Raw genomic sequence first — 20,167 nt, 5'->3', positions numbered from 1 at the left:
GTGAGAGTTGCTGGGGGGGGGTGTGTGTGTGTGTGTGTGTGTGTGTGTGTGTGTGTGAGAGAGAGAGAGAGAGAGAGAGAGAGAGAGAGAGAGAGAGAGAGATTCAAGCACCCAGCCCCATTTCTCCCTTTCGCAGAGACACACTCATACCCATATACAGACATTTTGGCCTCTTACCTAGAATGTCTTCATAGACGTTCTCCTCTGATAAAGTGCATGTGAGCCCCAGCTTAGTCTGTGCATACCAGTCGACTCTGCTGTTCTCAGAGGAAGACTGCAGTAAATCTTCAAACTCATAGGACTTTCTAGGTTGTAGCAGATAGGAGGGGGAAAAAAGCAATCCCAAGATCTTTAATTAAATTAGGCTGGTTCAGAGAATATATACCGAAAAAAATGTTTTTCTTGCACAAATTTCTATTACTGAAATCAACTCTGGTGTTTGCAAAACAGGTGTGAAAATCTTCAAATATGAGGTGGTTTTTTGTTAATCCTCACCTGAGGATATTTTTCCATTGATTTTTTTTTTTTTTAAGAGAATTGAAGGGAGGGGGAGAGTCAGAGAGAGAAAAACATCTACGTGAGAGAAACACATTGATTGGATGCCTCCCACACATGCCCCGGGCCCTGGTGGATGGAGCTCACAACTGAGATATGTGCCCTTGACCAGAACCCAGGACCTTCAGTCTGAGGGCTGACGCATATCCACTGAGCCCAACCAACTAGAGCCGATGTGACTTTGACTTGAAAGAATGTTTATACTATTATGCCAGGTAAAGATAGCAAAGTATATATCATAAATACAGTCCCAACTTTGTAAGCAAACATAAACAAAGAAAATAAAAAGAAGAAAGTAAAATACACAGTTGCTATCTCAGGACTGAGGGACGGCTCCTGGCTTCTCTTCAGTTACTTTTCTCTGGACTTTTTAAATGGTCCAGAATGTTTACAGAGCACACGTACTAATAATTAGAAAGGAGCCCTAACTGGTTTGGCTCAGTGGATAGAGAGTCAGCCTGCGGACTGAAGGGTCCCAGGTTCAATTCCGGTCAAGGGCATGTACCTTGGTTGCAGGCACATCCCCAGTAGGGGGTGTGCAGGAGGCAGCTGATCGATGTTTCTCTCTCATTGATGTTTCTGACTATCTCTCTCCCTTCCTCTGTAAAAATGAAATATATTTAAAAAAAAATAATGATGATTAGAAAGGAGCAGTGATAGCAGTTCAGAGTGGACCAGGGGCCCGGGCAACTCCCCCCTCTCACCCTGGTGGGCAGTATCAGAATGAAACTCCCGAGGCCATGGACACTCCACCCCGCCCCTCAGAGATCTGTGGAAACCTGACTGGGGAAACCTGACTGGGTCTCTGCGGCCTGGCTCACTCTATGGCTTTCTACCACCCCTACCCCGACCCTACATCCACATGGCGGCCCTTGTTCTGATGCTTATTTGCAGAATCGCCTGCACACACACACACACACACACTCACACACACACAACCACTCACCTTGAGTTTCTATGATTTTTGTTAAGTTTATTGAACAATTGGGAGGTCATGAGGTGGGTCATATTGGGAAACATACAAAACATCAGCCACCTCACAGGTTCACTCCACCTCCCTCCTCTTCTTCTCTCCCTCCCTATCCTGATCCACAGTGAGCCACATCTTACCCTGCCTCTGCTTGGAGCAGAACACCCTGCCCACTCAGGCTCTGGAGGCTCCCCTTCCACTTCCACGCAGATTTGTCAGGAATTTCTGCTGAACACACTCGGGCCTTCCTAGAATGGGATGTAGGTCCCTCCAGCTGACCTTTGTCCTGGCCCTTCACTCCTCCCTGGATGGGGTCCAGAGGGTCACAACACTCCTATGGCTCTGAAAGCACAGCTCATCTCTCTCATTTTGTTCACATGGGTCTAGCACAGTCTTCTAAACACGCTGCATGGTAAGCTGTAGCTGACTACTTAGATATAGTGCTTTTGTTTCTTCACCCACACCTCCGATCTCTCTCCGGCCCTTTGGGGAAGGTGCCCCACTGGATGCAGAGCTGGGATCTTTCATTCATAAGCCTTTTAACCTTGGACAAACCACGTAAGGCTGAAACTCAGTGTCCTGATTTGTGAAATAGTCACTACCTCATAGGATTGTCCAAAGCATAGGAAGGAGAATGGTTGCAAAGTCCTCAGCACCGAATGAGCGCTCAACAAATGGGAGCTATTACTATTGCTGCTGTGGTGATACGCACTGTTTATGCAGTGAACGTTTATATTGAACATTTATAGTGTGGAAGGCAATGCACTTAGGGTTTGATAAACAAGGAGGGACTGCCCTAGCTGGTTTGGCTCAGTGGATAGAGCGTCAACCTGTGGACTCAAGGGTCCCGGGATCGAGTCTGGTGAAGGGCACATGTCTGGGTTGCGGGCACAATCCCCAGTAGGGGGGTTCACAGGAGGCAGCCAATTAATGATTCTCTTTCATCACTGGTGTTTCTGTCTCTCTCCCTCTCCCTTCTTCTCTGAAATCAATAAAAATATATTAAAAAATATATAAGGAGGGACAAAGTCCCTGCCTCAAAGAGCTTACATTCTAGGGAGGAAGACAGACATTTAGCCAGCTCATGCACGCACAAAATATAAAATGTGCTAAGGTCAATGATGGAAAAGAACAGGTTGCTACAAATGAGACTATCAATTTAGGTTGGGGATGCGTCGGGGAAGGCCTCGATGAGAAAGTCACTCCTTAAAGCTGAAACGTACAGGATAAGAAGAGCTTAGTTGGGGAAAAGGGATCCAAGATGAGGGAAGGGCATGTGTGAAGGTCCAGCGGCTACAGAGAATGTGTGCCTTTGTGGAAGGACAGCCATTCAGCAAGGCAGGCCTGCAGGGAACAAGAGTGGAGAGTGCCAGGCAATGAGATGGCAGAACCAGGCAGAGGCCATCTGCCTGCTTCCCAGACTTTGAGGATTTCTTGCATTTTCAATCTTTCCTCTTTACTCCTTTCTTCCTCTCTTTTTAAAAACATGCTCAGGTTTCCTCTATCTTGAAAAATCTCTCACTTGGGGCAATGACCCTGGTAGTTTTGCTAACTTCTCACCTTCCTTGCCAACATTTCTAACCGGGGAGAGGGAAGGAGGAGGAGCAGACTTCTGTCTATGTGTTAGCTTATCATAGTTCACTGGTTTTTCTTTCCTTTACCGTCTCAACCTGGCATCTCTATGTATCCCTTTTCTGAAACTGTCACCTAAAAGTCACTAGTGATTATCTGGTAAAATCTAACAAGTTTCTTGGTCCTTTAAAAAGAAAACATTTTATTGATTTTTAGAGAGAGAGGAAGGGAGAGAGAGAAAGAGAGAGAGAGAGACCGATGTGAAAGTAAAACATCCATTGATTGGCTGCCTCTTGCACCCTCCCCACCAGGGATGGAGCCTGCACCCCAGCTATGTGCCCTGACAGGGAACCGAACAGGCAAACTTTCAGCGCACAGGATGACGCCCAAACAACTGAGTCACATGGGCCAGGGCTCTTGGTCTTTTTTTTACATGACACCACTTTTCTTTACAAGACATCTCTCAGATTCTACAGTGTAAGCAGCAGTAGTTAATGTGCCATCCACGGCCAGGGGCTGGTGTGTCAACTGTTGTGACCGGTCCTTGATGAGATAGGTACAGAAATTGAAAGTAAGCATTTAGAAACTTTTTAAGCAATTTGACAGAATACATTTTTTTAAAACTGAATCTTGCACATAGTATTTTCTTTTTTCATTTCATTTCTCTGGTATTTTATTATATTTTACAACAGTATTGTGTGGCAAAGGACTGCAAACACAAGCACAGGGTCAGGGTGGTTTGAGAAGGCTGATGCAATGCTGCCCCAGGCTACTTCCCCTCTCACACCACCCTTCCTGGGCCTCTCTTCCTCTTTCTGGGCAATGGGTGCTTTCCAAGGCTTTTCCTCTTTAGGCTCTAAACTTTCATATCCCCGCATCTAAATTCATCACCCCTTATCTGCACCTCATCCCCGCTCCTTCATGAACTTGAACTTGTCACTTAGGGCAGGATAACCAAGAAGGGCCAAGCCAGAAACGTCCATGCTGGGTGTCTATGGTCTTAAGTGAGGCCAGGAAGCTAAAATTGCTATCCATGCACTGGGGTCCTGACTTGTTAACAGAAGTTCATGAGCCCCATCTCCCTCCCCTTGAGGTGTCTAGCCTGGAGAGGAGGACTGAGCTCTAGGGCTCTAGCAAATGGGGTCTGGTGGTGGTGGTCGTGGTGAAGCGGGAAGCAGGGCTGTACTGTTTTCTCTAGGATGGGAATGGGCAGTGCTGTGCACCCACCCTGAACAATCCCTAGACTGGGATGCCAGAAGCCCAGACTGGCATTCACAGGGATCTGATTAGAGATGGAGTGGTGGTGGTCTGTGGCCAGAGCAGGGCGAAGCCACAACTCCTGGGTTCTCCTGGTGCACTCATCAGATTATATTAGCCAGAGTCCTCAGTATGCCCACTACCGAAATCTGCTAGAAAAGAGGCAAACTGTTCAATGAGACCACAGACTCATCCATTCAACCACACCTATCAAGTACCAACTAAGCACTTTACTTGGATTAGCACATTCAGACTTCGCCACAACCGAGTAAAGAATTACTATTATTGTACACATTTCATATATGAGAACACGGGGGCATAGAGGGGTAAGATAAATTTCTCAGTGTCACACAGGGAGAAAGTGGTGCACTGGCGAGTCTGGTTGGAGGCTCATGCTCTGAACAACATGGGTACTGAGCAGAGTGTGTAAATGCAAGGCAATGCATGAGAAAAGCTGTAGTTGCAGTCCACAGATGAAAACAGGTTCAGTTTCCAGAGTATGAAGTTATGAACTTGAACTAATTTTCCATACGAAATCGCATAACACGTTATTATGAATTACCCAGCAAGCTCTTTATTTCTCTCATAATGTAACTAAATTATACCATGAAGAGAAGCTAGAACCCTCATAGAAATAAGAGGGGACAGTCAGAGGTTGCTTTCCTGGGAGCTGGGCAGCTTCTACCCTAATGTCAGGAAGCCCCACTCCTGACAGCTGAGGGACAGAGTGACAGCCCTTAAGGGAAAGCCCTGACTGTCTGGAAGTTGAGCATAACCCTGAATAAGCTTGGTCTTTGATCTGATTTCAGAAGGGACTACAGCTGTGCTGTTACGAGGGTTCTATAACTGTTTTTACTTTTTTAAAACCTCATTTGAGTTACCTATGAAGCAATATTTGTATAGATCAAATTTTAAAATGAAAAATTATAAAGTACCTATGAAATAATATCTGAATAATTAAAATGTTTTATTAACAATACATACCCTAACAAAACAGATGTTTGCATGCTCTAGGCTCTCCGAGTCCCAGCAGATGGCTCGCTTACTTAGACTATACATAACACAACCTGGATTATCTGTTGGGGTTTGTTGGGATGGGATTAGGCTGTATCCAAATGACTGCTGTCAGACACCCTGGGATTTCAAGCCATAGTATGAATTTTTTTATGATGCTTCCATAGTTCCAAGAACAGTATGCTAATATAAGAGGTTAGCTATACTTTGCCTGTAATTTCCAACACATAAAAGGTACCACCAGCTCTGGCCAGTTTGGCTCAATGGATAGAGCGTCGGCCTGCGGACTGAAAGGTCCCAGGTTCAATTCCGGTCAAGGGCATGTACCTTGGTTTATTTGCGCGTGCGCCTGCACACACACACACACAACCACTCATCTTGAATTTCTATGATTTTTGTTAAGTTTATTGATTCCAATCAAGGGCATGTACCTTGGCTGCAGGCACATCCCCAGTAGGGGGTGTGCAGGAGGCAGCTTATCGATGTTTCTCTCTCATTGATGTTTCTGGCTCTCTATCCCTCTCTCTTCCTCTCTGTAAAATAATCAATAAAATATATATTTTTTAAAAAGCCAACAAAAATGCTAAAAAGAGGTACCACCGGTCTAAATAGCATTAGAAAAGAGCAATTTCTAAAAATTATAAACTTCCTAAAAAAACTGATTAGAAGATGCTTATTCACATTGCAAAACTCTCATTTAATTTGCAAAAGAATTCATCACAAGATTTCTCTATTTCTGTATTAAAATGTTGGTTTTCAGGTAACTAAGTTCTATGCAGGAAGCCTGAAAGACAAATTTGAATCAACATGAAGCCACGGGGCATAAAAAACTCAAGAAGAAACAAGAATCTTTACATGCCCAGTTTCTAGGGCCTGTGGGGAAGAGTTCCAGTTACAAAGTCTGAGTTATCATCCTCGTGTGTTGGTAACATCTGCAAGCAATGACTTCACACAGCTCCTCCTAAGCACTGTTTCTGTGATTTGCATAGATGCCTCCAAGGACAGGGGGTCCTCTGGCTCTGAAGCTCAGGTGCGTGATTAGGCCCCCGAAGAAGAAAAACATGATTAAACAAGCCATCCCACCATTTAGCTAAGTATTTCCTATAAAAATATTTTTTAATTTGAAAAAAAGATTTTAATGCCTTTATTTATATATTGAGAGAAAGGAATTTTCGAAAAGCTAATGATAGCCATATCTAAATTGGCTTCACTCTTGTTTAAATATTTCCACATTCGTTCCACATCCAGCCCACATGTTTAATAAGCACCTTACGAGGGTTGGGATGAGCTCATAGCTGGTGATATAAAGGCAAGAAGTCCCTGCCTTTGTGGAGCCCACAGCCTGTTGAAGGGGTGCAACCTTCTCTCAGCCTGAGTTTGCTTCCTGGGCCCTCAAATTATCATATGATTTGTATACTCCTTAGTTTTAGAAATGCTGAGATGATCTTATTGGCCCACTGAAGTTTGCTAACGTAGGTTATAATTTATGTAATATCCAAATTTCAACCACCAGTGCCAAATACTGTGATTTCAAGTAGTATTTTGAATGTTATTTGTTACTTTCTCATATTTTTGTAAATAAAATCTATAATAATAAAAGCATGATATGCTAATTAGACCAGATGTCCTTCCGGTGGACCTTCCAGACAACCTTCCAGACGAAGCCGGGGCTGCAAGTGAAGCCTGTGTCCCGGGTGCCTGCTGGCAGCCAGAGAAAAGCCCGGGTTCCAGGTGCCAGAGGGAAGCTGGTGCCGGCAGCCGGGGGAAGGAAGGCCTACTCTTTTTTAAAAAATATATTTCACTGATTTTTTTACAGAGAGGAAGGGAGAGGGATAGAGAGTGAGAAACATCAATGAAATGATGATAGAAAGAGAAACATCGATAAGTTGCCTCCTGCACACCCCCTACTGGGGATGTGCCCACAACCAAGGTACATGCCCTTGATTGGAATTGAAGCTGGGACCTTTCAATCCACAGGCCGACGCTCTATCCACTGAGCCAAACCTGTTAGGGCAGGAAGGCCTACTCGTGCGTGAATTTCGTGCATCGGCCTCTAGTACTAATATAAGAGTTCATCCAACACCTCCATTTGGATGATGCACAGGGATCTCAAAATTAACAGATCCAGAACTGAACTCATACTCTTATTTCCCTCTCCCCATGAGGACCAGAGCCTCCTCTAGCACAGGTCATTTCAGCAAAGGCTGTCACCCTCTCTCCTACTGCCCACTTCTAACCTATGCACAAGAGTTCTACCTGCAAAGTACTCCTGGAATCCACCCACTTCTCAGTCCCCACTGCAACTACACCACAGGGTAACTCCAATACCACCTGGCTCTTCCTCCCACCCTCTCAACTGGCCACCCTGTCACCGGTGCCCTTTCCCATCTCCGTGCTGCTGTGGGGCAAGATCCTAAAAATGCAAATTAGATTGTGTCTCTCCCTAAACTTTTCAAATGCTTCCTATTCCTCTTAGGCAATAGGCCCAAATTCCTGCCTGGTCTACAGGGCTCTTCGGGAGGTTGGCTCCAGAGGACTCTAGGGTCACACCCCTCCTGACCCTCTGGCCACACCATGCAGTTCAGGTCCTCCAGAGGCCAGAATGAAGTCTTTCTTGCCCCAGGACCTTCACCTATTTGTTCACTCAAACTGAACTCCCATCTCCCGCTATCACCCTTCCCCGGGAACCTCAGGCTTCAGTCTGAGTGCTATCTCCCTTCCAATCTGGCCATTTCATGACAGGCTAAATACCACCACAACCCCCCACTCCCCCCGCAACACACACACATTCCCATAGCACTGTGGTTACGTAACTAGTTGTACGCTTCCAACTATTACTAGTCTGTAAGGTCCATGTGGGCAGAGTCTCGTTCTAACCTGTTCTTTGGTATATTCCTGTGTCTAACACTATACTGGTTCACCTTAAATATTTGCTGGTCGAATAACTGAATGAGTATTTTAAAAGCTGGTTTTAACAGTTACATTTACTGCTTATAATTTATCCCTATTTTGGCAAACACAGATAAAGCAACTGTATTCCTAGAGCTAATTGTTAGTTGATTGTTTTGAACACATTTCCTCCAGAATTATTTTCAGCCAATGGGCTAAATAAGCTTAGATAGCCTGGGACCCAGCCACCACTTAAAACCCATAATATAATCGGCTAGAACCAGGGATGCCATGCTCTGATTCCCTCATCCGCCTCCAGCTGCCATAGACTCCCTTCTTGCTGCCCCGGTATCTTTCCCCACAGCCCACCACACCTCTGGGGAAGGGCGTGCGTACCAAGGACTGTCCAGAGTAGGGAGCTAAGTGGGAGATTGCTTATGTCAGCTCTTGGCTTGCTCTGTTATCAGGTATTTCCCCATCAAGGATTATGACTATCCACATTTGGTTTCTGCTTTTCTCTATGCTGAATCCAAAACAGAAGTGTCTGAAAAAAAACTATCTCTATCCACCATCGTGTCTAAAATCCAACCATTTCCACCTTCTGATGAGAACTAAGACATGACAACCACCCTTCTAAGATAGATTAACCACCACCCTCTCTATTCTCATCACTGTTTTCCAATGTGCTAATATAGAAATAAACAAATTTACAAAATCAAGCTTCGCAGGTACTTTTTAATTTTTGTTTAAATCTCAAATTAATCAAACAATTTGTCCCTTTGAAGATGCTTTTTAAAAATTATTTTAAATATATTTGTATTGATTTCAGAAAAGAAGGGAGAGGAAGACATAGAAACATCAATGAGAGAGAATCATTGATCGCCTGCCTCCTGCACGCGCCACAATGGGGATCGAGCCTGCAACCCAGGCATGTGCCCTGACCAAGGAATTAAACCTTGACCTCCTGACCTCCTGGTTTATAGGTCGATGCTCAATCACTTAGCCACACTAGCTGGGCCTCTTTGAAGCTTTTAAACATTCAGTTTTTAGACACAGCAGTGAGAGTTACCTCATGGATGTCATGTTGACTAAGGCAGACTCATAACGACAGGGACAGACCTCAGCGTTGCTGGTAAGTGAACTTTAACCACTAAACTGATGGTAGCTGAGGGTTGCTGCCCAGCCAGAGCACTATGGAGATCCCTATCAGTCCTAAAGAAGATAAAAATTAAGGAATCAATAACAGCCATAAAATGACTGAGGTTTCATGTCCTTAAAAAATTCTGAAAGTCTCATGCTAAGATCGCAAGGAAAGGCTGAATCTATATAATGCCAAAACAATCAGTTGACAAGTTGAAATTTTGGTCAATGTAGTTATTTGGTTGGATAATGATCTAAAAAATCTGTCATATGGCTCTGGCTGGCTTGGCTCAGTGGATGGAGCGTCAGCCTGTGGACTGGGGGGTCCCGGGTTCGATTCCGGCCAAGGGCACATGCCTGGGTTGTGGGCTCAATCCCCAGTCGGGGTTGTGCAGGAGGCAGCCGATCAATGATTCTCTCTCATCATTGATGTTTCTATCTCTCTCTCCTTCTCCCTTCCTCTCTGAAACCAATAAAGAAATATAAAATAAATTTAAAAAAATCTGTCATATGATCAAATTAAGCTAAAACAAAAAAATCTGAATTCAAGTTAAAACCTTTGGGGTAAATAGATACATGTGAATTCAGGATGCTGCTTATACTTAAAAACTAATAACTTTTCTTGTTTAATGTCAGCCTTAAGGCATTCCTATCAAAGTTATTAAATGTATGCCATAAAACATACATAACCAAGTTAATGCTGCTGCAGGAACCTTATCTTTGGAATTTCCTGATATTTGAGGGTTTCTCATTTTCTATTTTAGGACTGAAGACATAAGGACTTGCATTTAATTTCCTGGGGCTTTAGAGAAATGAAGAAAGAAGAGAGAAGAAAGGGAAGAAAGAAAGGAAGGAGATGAGGAAGAAGTAGAGATAAAAGAGGAAAGAGAAAAAAGGGAAGGGAAAAATAAAAAGAGAGAAAAAAAACACATTTTCTTAAACTGAGTATCTGAATTCATTGGTTTGGCTCTTGCTGAGGTGGACTAATTGGTCTATGAAAATAAGCTGAATACATTCTCTAATGCACACAGCCTGGCCATGTAATTCTAAACCTTCATAACCTCAAAATCCTTAATCATTTCTTTCTTCAACCTTGGCTTGGCTTTCCTGCCTCAGGGCAGTAAGTCTGCCAAATGCAGCGTTGAGCCTTTTTTTTTTTTCTTCCTATTTCTTTTTTCTTTTAGAGATAGGACCACAATAAAGAGCACATTTTATTTTTTAAGAGCAGAAAGTGGACATCTTGCCCTAATCACTCCCATTGTACTATTTTAAACAAAATGAAAAATCCAAAGCCAAAATTCTTAAAACACAGCTGATGCAACCATATTCAAACTGGCCAAGAAAAATTTCATCTTTGGACTGAAACTAAGTAACTTTAGCTGGTTTGAAAGAAAATGCTGGAAGACTGGAAATAGCAGATGGTAGCTAAAAGAAAAATGATAATGGAAATAACTATTCACCAGGTTGATCTGTCTTCCCAGTGATGACACAGATCAAAGACTCCAATTTCCCAGAATCAACCTGCCCCGGAGAGCGGGCCTCTCTGCAGGAGCAGCCCAGGGAAGGGTGTGGGAGAGCTGCTGTTGGGAAGCATGGGGACGGGAGTAGAAAGTCACCAGAGTATTTAGGGCCCTGGGCTTGGCATTTGTTTGGGAAAGAATGCAGGGTTGGAGATGGATTCAAACTTTCTCAAAACATAAAGAAGAAATTCTCTAAATTCTTCTAAGATTTCACTGATACCAAAGCCTAATAAAGATAGTGCAATAAGTACCAAGTACAGGCCAGTCCCCTTTATAGAATACTGAGGCAAAGATCTTAAAATATTAGCAAATAGAATTTAGCAGTACATTAAAAATAATAATAAACCAAGACCAAATAAGAGTTCGTCCCAAAAATCTAAGGATGGGTTAGTATTAGATATAAATTCACTATTAATAGTCAAGGGAGAAGAACTATATGATTGTATAAAGTTGCTGAAGTATAATTTGACAAAAATCTACCATTTAATCCTAATTTTTAAAACTCAGTAAAATAAGAACTATAAATGAACATTACCTTGATAACATAAAAGCATACCTCAAACAAGAGTGGTTGAGCGTGGAATACTAGAACCATTACCATTAAAGTTAGGGGTGAGATAAGTCTGCCTGTTGCTTATTATTTAATTCTGCTCTGAAAGTATTAGCCAGGGTAATGCGGTAAGAGAAAGAATTTGGAGGTATAAATTTTTTTTAAAAGGGTAAAATAATTCTTTGCAGACAATATGATTATATACATAGAAAGTCCAAGAGAATCAATTGACAAACTGTAATTTAATTATTTTCTAATTTTTAAAATAAAAAAAAATTAAAACTAACATTTTGTGTGAGTGAAATTTGATAGAGCTATATAGAACATTTAGAAAAATACATGCAAGAATAGTTAAGACATTTTTAAAAAAAGAGAATAAGAAAATAAATAAGAGGTTTATAATTATTAGAAGGGAGACCAAATGATCATTTTTTTTCATATGACATGATAGAATAAGGAGAATGTCCAGGAGAACCAGCTGACTCATTATCAGCAACAATAAGAAATTTCTGTAAACTCCACTAAATATTAAAATTTATTAAATAATTAAAATATTTGGTATTGAAAAAGAAACAGATACCCTGATTAATTAAAAAAGAGCCAGAAAATAGTAATAGCTAACATTTATTAAGCCTTTACTATATCCCAGGCTTTGTTTTATGATTTACACATATTTACTTATCTTCTTCACAACTTATGAAGTGGTTATTATAATTATCACCATTTTATTTATTTATTATTTTTTGTTAATCCTCACTAGAGGATATTTTTCCATTGATTTTTAGGGAGAGTGTAAGAGAAAGGCAAAGACGGAGAGAAAAATCGATGTGAGAGAAACACATTGATTGCCTCCTGCATGAGCCCTGACCAGGTCCCAGGCCAAGGAGAAGCCTGCAACCAAGGTACGTGCCCTTGACCAGAATTGAATCGGGGACCCTTTGGTCCGCAGGCCAATGCTCTATCTGCTGAGTAAAACTGGCTAGGGCTAATTATCACGATTTTAAGTAAAATGAGGCCAAGACAAATTTAGTAGCTTGTACAATGTCACACAGCTAACAAGTAGCAGAGCTAGAAGCACTCTGGCTCTAGAATCTTCTCTAATGCTATATGCTGCTCATCACAGCATTATTTGTAAACTGGAAACAACCCAAGTGTCCATCAGTAGGGGAACAGCTAAATAAAAAATTATCTATCCACATGATGTAAAGAATGTGGTAGTTGTAGAAAGGTGGAAGAAAAAAAAGGAAGGTAGTAAGATGGAAAGATCTCAATGATATTGTAAGTAAAAAAGAGTATAAAAAAGAAGAGATATATATAGCATGCTTTCACTTTTAAAAGACATAGTTTTTTATATGCTGTAAATTTATATAAAATTCTAGAATATACAAACCTTTTTCCTTAGAAGAGAACATAAGAAATTGTTTTAGGGGGGTGAGAGCAACTGGGGAGAAGTCTATAGGAGAAAAGGGAGACATACGCAATACTTGCAACAATACAAAATTTAAATTAAAAAAAAGGAAATTATGTTTTGGCAGCCAAAAGAATCCTACCTGACAGACCTTGTTGAGTGGGGGAGTGACATGCTCTAATCTATATTTCTAGATAATTTCACCTAGCTGCTGAGAAAGGAATATACTGGGGGTAGTGGTGGATCCAAGATGATTAAGGTAGTAGCAGTGGAGGAGGTGTAATCAAATTCAAGATAACATTTAAAACTAGAACCAAAGGGCTTGCTGATGAATTAGATGGGGGTACGTGAAAAAGAGAGGACTCAGAGATGGCCCCTAGGTTTCTGGCCTAAGCAAAATGAAGGACAGTACCATTTAATAAAATGGGAATTACTTTGAGAGGAGGTGCTTTGCCATGGCCTGGATTGAGAATTTAGGTTTGGACATAATAAGTCCAAACTATTAGCTAACCAAATGGAGACCTAAACAGGAGATGACTAATCTAATCTGAAGCTGGGTGAGGGAGTTGGGGCTGGAGATACATAGTTGGGAGTCATGAGCATGTAATTGATATTTAAAGCCATGAGACAGGATGAGATCATTTAGGGAGTGCATGTAGATGGAGAGAAGTTCCTGTTCTGACCCCAGGATGAGGTATGGATGCATTGGTGGTGGTGGTGGTGGGGATATTCTGACACTTACGAAAAGGAACAGCCAGTGAAGTAGGACTACCAGGGAAGTGGGTGACCCAGAAGCCAAGTGAATACAGTGGTTCAAGATGTAGCACCTCAGCTGTTCCTCAATTGCCAAGAGAGTTGGTCAATGACAAGAACAGATAACTAGCGATTGGATGCAGCAGGATGGAGGCTGTTTGGAGCCTTGGTCAAGAGCAGTCTCAGGATAAGTGGCAAAAGCCCAACTGCAGTGGGTCAAGGAAAAAAACAGGAGGTGAAGAAGTGGTGACTGTAAGTATGGACAACTGTCTGAGGGGTTCCGCTCTAAAGCCGGTTTCCACGTTAGTGGGTATCAGCCAATGAGCACATTACAGAAATGGACTAGAAATGTAAGTTTCAAAACAGAGAAGAAACTGAATCCAAAGCACAGATTTTATTTTCAAGCATTCACATGCTTTATTACCTAATGTGTTATTTTAATATTATAAAATATTCACAGTGTGTGCATCTATGTATAAATGAGGAACCTGAGGCTTCAAAAGAGGTTAAGTCACTTGTACAAGGTCATAGAGAATGACCATGATGGGGCCAGGGTAGACCCAGGCAGTGTGTGTCTGCAGCCCATACCAAGACAAAACATGAAAGGACGAGCCAGTAAAGACTGAAAGTACCAAGCACTAGCAGGGATGGCAGTCGAAAATAGAGCACCCGTTAGCAGCAATTAGTAGATGCCAAGGATAAAACAAATTTTCATTGAATACTTGGGTACTGTCTGAATCACAAGTACTCATCACATCCAAAGGGTAAAACAAAGACAAAACACATGCATCAGTTATCACGTGTCCACGTTTAGTCAATAAACTACCTTAAGTTATAAACAGTCTCGACTAAGTACAAGACGCATCAGTTTACGAAAACAAATATGTAGACTGAGCAGCAGCTGTGATGCGGCGTAGACGACTGAAGCGGACAGTTGCCGGCACCTACCTGTGGTCAGCACTGGGCTTCGGTCTCCCATTCCACAGTCTTCTGTTCACAGAGGGAGGTGGTGGAGAGGAGGGCAGGGGTGGGGGAGGAAGAGTAGGCAGAGGAGGCAGGTTCCTGCGATCTTTCCTGAAGCTGATGCCCGGGCTCCCATCCTTGTCCCCTTCTCCATCATGCATGAACGTTCTCCGGGGTTTGGGCAGGGGGTTGATGAAGTGTTTGGAGGAGGAGCCTCTGTATACACTCTCCAGGCTCTGATCACAGGCCTTCCCGTAGGAGCCTCTCCATTCCTCTGCAACCTCGGGGGTGGGCTGCCGGGCTTCCAGGTCCAAGTGGTGGGACCTGAATTCTGAGCCACTCCCACATCCACGGTTCCCTGTGAGGCTGGGCCCCTCCTTGTCCGGCACACAGTGTGGGGAATAACAAGTCCCTGGTAACTGGAGATCCAATCCTGCCACACCATCCTTCAGAGCCTGCTCAAGTTTCTTGACCTGCACCAGCACAGAGAGGCTATCGTTCTGAAAGCGCTGTTTGCTAAGCCTCAGGTCTAGGCCTTTGCCCATGCTCGGAGACAGCTCCCTGGCTGGCTGGCTTAGGTCTAGCCTCCGCTCCGCATTCTGTCCCACGACTTCCACTACCTCCTTGTTCCTCTCGTTCTCTTTGCTCTCTCTTTCCGGCCTCGTTCCGTTCTCAGCTGCTGTGAACTGAGTTATCACACCATCACCACATCTCCTGTCCGTCACGCAGGATGTCAAGTAATCCTCTTGCCCACCTGCTTTCCTGCCGGGTGCAGGATTGGGCAACTCCCTTTTCCCTTCCCATTCCGATATCTTGTCCTTTATGCTGAGGGACTTGTGCCCGGCCCTGCCTCGGGCAGGAGGGCAGAAGTTCTGAACTCCACTGAGCTGCCTCTTGCCAGCCTTGCTGGCTTCTTTAGCATTGAGACCTGAAGCTGGGTCACTGATGATCATATTTGAGTTGAACATGTTCTGCTGAAAACAGTCTACTCTTAACTTTAGCTTCAGGTTATTGAGGTTTTCCAACGGGCTTCTTTGGAGGGGTGAGTCCTGATCAGTCTTTAGGAAAGGACTGGAGGACCGACAGGGCTGTCTTTGGAGATCTTCCCCAGCCTTTGGGCCTTTCACCTGGACCCTGAACAAGAAAGATAAACACTGGGTGAGGACTCAGTAGCCATGTTATTGTTCTTGGCTGGTCATAGAGATTTCCTAGAACTCAGATATATTATATGCTGGCTGCAAATCACAAACACTGAAACCACCATCTAAAAAAAATCACATAATATTTTTCTTAGGGAAGATATCATGGAGCTATTGGATTTGGAGTCCAGTAGACTTGGGTTTAAATCCTAATTCAACCACTGACCAGCTGTGTGACCTTGGGCAAGATGCTTAAGTTCTCTAAATCTCAATTTCCTCGTCTGTGAAATAGGAATAATAGTGATAATAATACATATCTAACAGGGTGACTGTAAACACTGACTGAGCTAGCCCACATAAAATATCTAGCATGTCATGAATGTACAAGACGTGGTGGTTACATTATGAGCTTTTTTCTCCCTGATGAAAATAGGAGAAGAGAGTATATAATCTAAGTTTCCTCTGCTTCTGTTTTCGATGGGTGGGGCTTTGTAATGATTATTCACAATTATAACATCGCCATGAGTTACAAAGTTTTTGCTAATCCTGGGCTTGGTAAGTTGTCCTGATTTGAATCGGTGAAGACACAATGATTGGCTGCATTTGAATTAAACCTCCTTTAGAATGTGAGCCCTACTAGAATGGTCTCTCCATGAGGACAGGGATTGTTTTGTTTCGTTTTGAATTTGGTGTGTTTTGGCTACTGATACATCCCTAGCACCTAGAACACCACCTAGCAGAGTAGAAAGGCCAATAAATCTTTGCTGCATAAATGAGTGAATCAACAAGCAGACCTGGATCTCATGGGTGGCCTACAACTGCACTGTCCAATATAGTGGCCACTAGCCATATGTGGCTATTTAAACTGAAATCAAATTCAATTCAGTTCCCCAGCTGCACCAGCCACATGTTGAGGACTCAGTAACGGAGTAGAACATTCCCACCACTCCAGAAAGTGCTGGCCTAGAATGTACATATGGGGATACAGGCCTCCAAATGTAATCTTAGGAGATTAGTGTCATAAAGATGTTGAAAATTATGATGAAAGAAAACCAGAAAAACATTTTTAAGTTAGTCTAATGAGAATGGGAGTATCTGTGCTTCCACCAACACAGATCATGCCTGAACACAGTGATTTTAGATGTGTCAAGATTAGCAAACATGCATAGGCCTACTTCATGGTGCACATTTTGTGAAACATAGATGAAACTGTGTAGGAATTCTGAAACCCCAGTTAGGTTTACATGAGGGATTAATTATTACCAACTTCACACACTGTATTTCTATTTAGCTTTCTATTCCAAAGACTAACAGTTGTTTATGTAAAGACTTCTTCCTATGGAACAATAGCTCGTAAGTTGTGTTGCTATTCTTGGTTGCTCAATATAAATTAGAAACGTGTGAAATTGCAAACACATTTTCATGTTACATATGGCTACCAAAGCAGAATTCCTTAAATAAACAATTAGCATAAATAACAGAGTGCTTATAGAAAAGAAACATATTTTTTAATTGTTCTGTTACCACTGAGGACATTGGCATGAATTCAGATTTTAGTCAGAATTGGAATCAGAATCATTTTGTTGATATTTTACTGAGAATTCAAAAGGCAAAAGTTAAAGTCCTTGCTCTCATGGAGCTAGAAGTGAGATGAAGAAATAGGACAGACACATAAAAACACAGTTCAGGTTAGTGCAGGGGTGGGCAAACTTTTTGACTCGAGGGCCACAATGGGTTCTTAAACTGGACTGGAGGGCCGGAACAAAAGCATGGATGGAGTGTTTATGTGAACTAATATAAATTCAAAGTAAACATCATTACATAAAAGGGTACGGTCTTTTTTTTCAATAGTTTTATTCATTTCAAACGGGCCGGATCTGGCCCGCAGGCCGTAGTTTGCCCACGGCTGGGTTAGTGCATGTTTAGTGACAAATATATAATCACTAATATCACATATATTGTTAAACAACACTGAAAAAATTTTGATTTATTGATTTGAGAGAGGGGGGAAGGAAGAGGAAGGGAGGGAAGGAGGAAGAAAGGGAGAGAGGAAGAGAGAGAGAGAGAGATTTGTTGTTGTACTTATTTATGCATTCATTGGTTTATTCTTTTTTTTAATATATTTTATTGATTTTTTACAGAGAGGAAGGGAGAGAGATAGTTAGAAACATCGATGAGAGAGAAACATCGATCAGCTGCCTCCTGCACATCTCCCACTGGGGATATGGCCGCAACCAAGGTACATGCCCTTGACCGGAATCGAACCGGGGACCTTTCAGTCCGCAGGCCGACGCTCTATCCACCGAGCCAAACCGGTTTTGGCCATTGGTTTATTCTTATATGTGCCTGGACCAAACATTGAACCTACAACCTTGGCGTATTGGGACGACGTTCTAACCAACTGAGCTATTCAGCCAGGACTCTGTTAAACAATGATGACAGTAGATAAATACATGGTTTTAGAGACAGAGCGACCTGGGTTGGACTCTTGGTTCCATTTTTTTTTTTCATCTTAAAGTAAGAACCCTATCTCCTTTGTCTAGACTGGAACTTTAGGAGTAGAGGTCTAATTTACCTAATTTGCTGTGCCCAGCACATAATAGGTAGTCATTAAATATTTATTAAATGAATGAATGAACGAGCTAATACATGTAACATGTCCAGAGTACGTACATTATAAATCTTGATATTAATAAATGGCAATTAGTGTTATTTAAGTTACTGTCTAAGGTTCCAAACGTCTGGCATGACTTCACAATCACTGAGGCCCTATCTAAAACCTAAAAAAGGATGCCTTACTGGAAGACCATCCTAGAGTGACAAAGCTCCAGCAAGAGCAGTAAGGATGATGAAACAAAGGGCAGAGTGACTTCTTCACATGGCTGCCGCACCCAAGAACTTCTCTAGTTCCTGTTTCCAGAAGTCTACGGCCCCAGGAGGGGTTCTACAGCTGTGAAAAGCTCAGGGATTGCCAACTCCTTTGCAGAATGTGTGAGCGAGTATCAGAGGAGAACACCTGGGGAGAAAACAGTCCTGCTGATATAAGATGGGTAAAGACGCTTTTAGACAGATGCAGCTGCCAAGATTTAGGGCTCACTGATATTTACAATACCTGTGCATTCCAGTAGTGAAAAAAAATAAACCCTGGACTGGAATGTGTGACTGGGGACATTGCCTGGAATGGCCCTGGGATCATCCACTCCAAACACTGGGCGCCAGTCAGACCTTCCCTTGACCACTTTGGTTTCGGGTTCTTAACTGAGTGCAGCGCATGGAGATGACTGACAGGAGTCCTGCTCATCACGACAACTCAGAAAAGAACATCTCCTTAGTTCAAGGAAGTGGGGTTAGAGAACAGGGAAAGGCAGTAGTGAAAGGAAGGAGACTGAGAGTCCGGGCCAACTTCTTCACTCTTGGGGGAGAAAAGTTCTTACTTGTCAGCCAGTTTGAAGCTCAGGTTTTCAGTCTGGCTGTGGCTGCCTTTGGTCGGCCTGCACACGGTCATCATGTCAGCACAGAGAGGAGCTCCAAGTCTCCTGGGGGAACAGGGATGCATACTCAGTGAGCCACGACAGCAAATCTAGGTCCCACACCCCACACTGTTTACCCCTGATGGATTCTTCCCAGGAGTGGAGGGTGACAGGAATGACCCATTCAGAATCCCTCACCAAGGAAGTGGGGGCAAGGGCAGAGAATCTTGAGGTCCCCCCAGATTCAGACACTATACCAAACCTCTTCTCACGTGTGTGTACATATATAAGAAAACACGTAGCCTTAGAAAGCAAAACATAAATACCATTACAACCTGACACTTTTTCAGACTAAGAATTTGGGATGAGCTAACAGCCCCCCAAAAGGAAAGAGTTGTTACTTTATTTGAAACAAGAAATAAACCACCCACCGAAGTGTTAATATCCACACAGAGGAACTCTGCTCTTCTGCTGGCCCTGCTGGTAGGCATAAACCCACACTGTCCAGTGGCTCCAAACCCAAGAGGAGGAACTGCCTACCCGCTAGGTCATTTGTCAGGTCTAAGGAAAACTAGGAGATGAGCCTGGCAAACCCAGGAATCCCACTGAGCCTATCAAACCTGAAAGATGACAAGGACCACTGGATACCAAGGCAGCAGCCTCAGTGAAGTAGCAGTTTTTAAAATATATATACTTAAATATATACACACTAGAGGCCCGATGCATGAAATTCGTGTATGGGGAGGGTCCCTAGGCCTGGCTGGAGATCAGAGCTGATCAAGGGGGCGGGTGGGGGAAAGCCCTGCTGGCACCTGCCTTGGTCAGCCTGGTGCTGCCCACTTGCCAGCCCCAGCCCCACTGCCACTGGTAGCCTCCCTCTGTGGGATGACCAGCGGGGCAATCGGGGTTGGGGGGCCCTGCTGGCATCCGCCTTGGCTGGCCTGGGGCCTGCGGGCTAGGGGCAGCT

The 20,167-nt window shown here is 43.1% G+C and overlaps 1 protein-coding gene across 3 annotated transcripts in view; it reads right to left on the bottom strand.

Annotated features, from left to right (window-relative positions):
* DENND2A (DENN/MADD domain containing 2A) overlaps positions 1–20,167 on the bottom strand; it is a 105,890-nt gene that overhangs the window by 44,070 nt on the left and 41,653 nt on the right. For all 3 annotated transcript variants that reach the window (XM_015572679.1, XM_015572680.1, XM_015572678.1), the window contains exons 2-4: positions 19,165–19,266; positions 14,577–15,725; positions 178–305 (exon numbers count right to left, since the gene is read on the bottom strand). In XM_015572679.1, the coding sequence (XP_015428165.1) occupies positions 178–305; positions 14,577–15,725; positions 19,165–19,238 (1,351 nt within the window). In that variant the 5' untranslated portion in view covers positions 19,239–19,266. The remainder of the gene's footprint in view (positions 1–177; positions 306–14,576; positions 15,726–19,164; positions 19,267–20,167) is intronic.

This window comes from Myotis davidii, unplaced genomic scaffold (assembly GCF_000327345.1).
Source record: "Myotis davidii unplaced genomic scaffold, ASM32734v1 scaffold329, whole genome shotgun sequence".
NCBI classification, from domain to species: domain Eukaryota; kingdom Metazoa; phylum Chordata; class Mammalia; order Chiroptera; family Vespertilionidae; genus Myotis; species Myotis davidii.
The sequence above is the reverse complement of the archived record's forward strand: the minus strand, read 5'-3'. Positions and strand labels throughout refer to the sequence as shown.